Source organism: Anopheles bellator, unplaced genomic scaffold (genome assembly GCF_943735745.2).
Source record: "Anopheles bellator unplaced genomic scaffold, idAnoBellAS_SP24_06.2 scaffold00684_ctg1, whole genome shotgun sequence".
NCBI lineage: Eukaryota > Metazoa > Arthropoda > Insecta > Diptera > Culicidae > Anopheles > Anopheles bellator.
Genome location: NW_026684809.1, coordinates 764 through 3,505, shown reverse-complemented (window position 1 = coordinate 3,505; position 2,742 = coordinate 764). Strand labels below are relative to the sequence as shown.

The window sequence follows — 2,742 nt, the reverse complement described above, 5'->3', positions numbered from 1 at the left end:
TTTTTTTTAGATTATACTTTATTACCCATCCACCATGTTCGGTTGTTCGATCACTACTGCCGATCGCTCTCTCCGCTCGCGATCAGCAGTCCCTGCTTCGTACTCGCGCTTTCCCTCGCGCTCTCCCTCGCGCTCTCTCGTGCTCGTCTCTCTCATTCCTACATTTATTGAGCGCGTTTGGATCCAAACAAATTCTCAGATTGCCATTAGATTTTTCCACAACCTGCATGTTGCTGACCCAGTCCGTAGGGTAATCAACAAATGAAATTATTCCTTGCTTCTCCATTTTCTTTAGTTCATCCTTTATTCGATTATGTAGAGCTAGTGGAATTCGTTTTTTGTACAGAAGACTTGGAATAGCGTTGTCTTTTAGGATGATCGAACATTTTTCTGGAAACCTTACCAACCCTTCAAAAACGTCCTTATAGTGTTTACAAAACTCTTGTTTTGTTGTAGGGATTTTGTTCATGATAGTGTTCAATCGACTTATCAGTCCGAATTCGACACACGTTTTTAATCCTAGCAACGGTTCACACTTTGACTCCACCACAACGAAACTAGCCTTTTTAATGCTTCTGTTCTCGAGGTCAACACATTCTAACATGACCATGCCATACACCTTGACTCTGTTCACGCTGTAGTCAACTACGTTAAGCTCCTCATTGCTGTCGTTTATAATTCTCTGTCCAATGCTTTCGACTAAATTTTTTGGAATACAATTTACATCCGCCCCTGTGTCCAATTTGAATGCGACGTCTACCGCCCCAATACGGTAAATTTTTTTCCACGCTTTCGCTGAGCTTGTCGAATTTATTCTGTGCAACGAAATAATTTTCTTAAAATTACCTATTCTTGCATTGCCAGCCTTTCTTTGTTCACGCTTACCTGCGTCACTCCACTCAACCGCGCACACAGACTTAGTTGCCATACCACGATTTCCGGAGTCATTTCTTTGTTTCGCCTGCTGGTCGGACTGCGTTCGCTGATTCTCCGGCTTACGGCGACACCGCTTGCTGAAATGGCCCACACCACCACAAGCGTAACATTTTGCACCAACTGCCGAGCACTCGCGACGATGGTCTTTTGTGAACGGCTTTCCGCAGTTGAAACAATCTTTTCGCCTTGTTATAGCTGCAATTTCGCCAAACCCGTCCGGTTGAGCTTTGATGATTGGCACAGGCTTGTCTAACACCGCTTGGTTCTCACAGGCCGCTTCGAAGATTCTACAGGTCTGGATGACCTTCGCTAGCGGCTCGTCTCTTCCGTCCAACAACTTTACTTGCAATGGCTTGCTCTGCACACCCACCACTATACGGTCACGTATCATGCGATCCGTATATGGGGTTTTGCAGTTTCTGCATACAAATTCGCAATGTGATGCCTGTGTGCGCAGCTCGGTCTCAAATTCGGCAAACCGCTGACCGTCCTTTTGTGTTAGGCAGTTAAAGCTGTACGCCTGCATTGCCACGTTCTTTTCGGTCGTGCAATATCCGTCGAAGGCGCCGATCACTTTTGCAAGTGTATGTGTTGGTGCGGCCACATCGTCATCGAAGAGGTTTTTATTTTTCACCTCTTCTGGGAATAGTGTGTTGTAAATTTCGACCCCGCGTGGGCCTATCAGCCAGAGAAACGTGGCTACTTTGTTCGGTTCACTCTCCTTGGTTTTGTTCGTTGCTCTCAAATAGTTCCCGAATGCCTGCTTCCATGTCGGCCATTCCTTTGTGATGTTCGAAACATCAAGCGGCTGTGGCAACCGAAGATCGATTCCTGTAGCCATTTTGTTAAGTTCACAGCACTTCTGACACCATGTTTTATTTGTGCTGCTTTTATTCACGTGCGCTTAAGTCGCTGTCTGATGATGAACTGTCATAATCATTACAGTTCAACTGTCTGCACACTACGGCTGCCTTGTGGAAGGCGCCGTCACCGTTCACTATCCTTTAAGCACAGTTATTATTGGCTTTTGCCGGAGCCTGATGCCAGAGCGTGTGCTTGTTAACACTACCAATACACGACCCCCCAACCGACCAGTTGTTGCATGGCACGACCACGACCAGTTGTTGCATGGCATGGGTCGTTGAGCATAATGTTGCTGCACACGTGGAAAAGCGTGGTTCCCGAACTGTCGGGGAGGTAGAGGAGGTCGGTATATGGTAGGACGTGGTTGGTATGAGGGTACCCGTGGAATTAGGTTCCTCGGTGCAATCGGTGGTGGGATGTGTTTGGGTTTGGTGAGCATTTTCCTGCACTCTATATTTTGGAAGGAAATGCAGTAGCTATAGGCTGCTGCTAAAGCAGTAGGTTCGTAGTTTCTAATAAATCTATAGATGTCACCATCAAGCCCTCGAATGAATGAATCGATAGCTTTTTTGTTGTACGTTTCTATGAGAGCCTTTGCCGCTTCAGGTTGTTTAAACCGATCGTCGGTCTTGATTTGGTTCGCGATCAGCGACATGAGCCGATTGACTTCATCATAGTATCTCATATCATCATAGCAACCTCTCTGGTGCACGCTCATGAGCTGAAAATCTAAAGTTTCCAGGTCACGTTTTTCACCGTAGTAGGTGATAAGCGTTTTTTTTATGTGTCGCCAATTTATGCCGACATTTGATGCGGCCAGGGCATCGTTTGCTTCACCCTTAATTTTGCGCCTTATGAATTTGCAGATCATGGGAAATTTATTCTGCAGTTCTACTGGGTGACGCGACGTTGTTTGGTACAGCTTAACTAGGCTGTCCACGT

At 46.1% G+C, this 2,742-nt stretch overlaps 1 protein-coding gene across 1 annotated transcript; it reads right to left on the bottom strand.

Moving 5' to 3' along the window:
- Positions 1-885: 885 nt before the first annotated feature.
- Positions 886-1,777, bottom strand: LOC131214353 (uncharacterized; the record flags this gene model as incomplete). Its single annotated transcript, XM_058208734.1, has 1 exon — positions 886-1,777. A coding segment is annotated over exon 1 (892 nt), but the record flags the coding sequence as incomplete, so codon positions are not given.
- Positions 1,778-2,742: the final 965 nt, after the last annotated feature.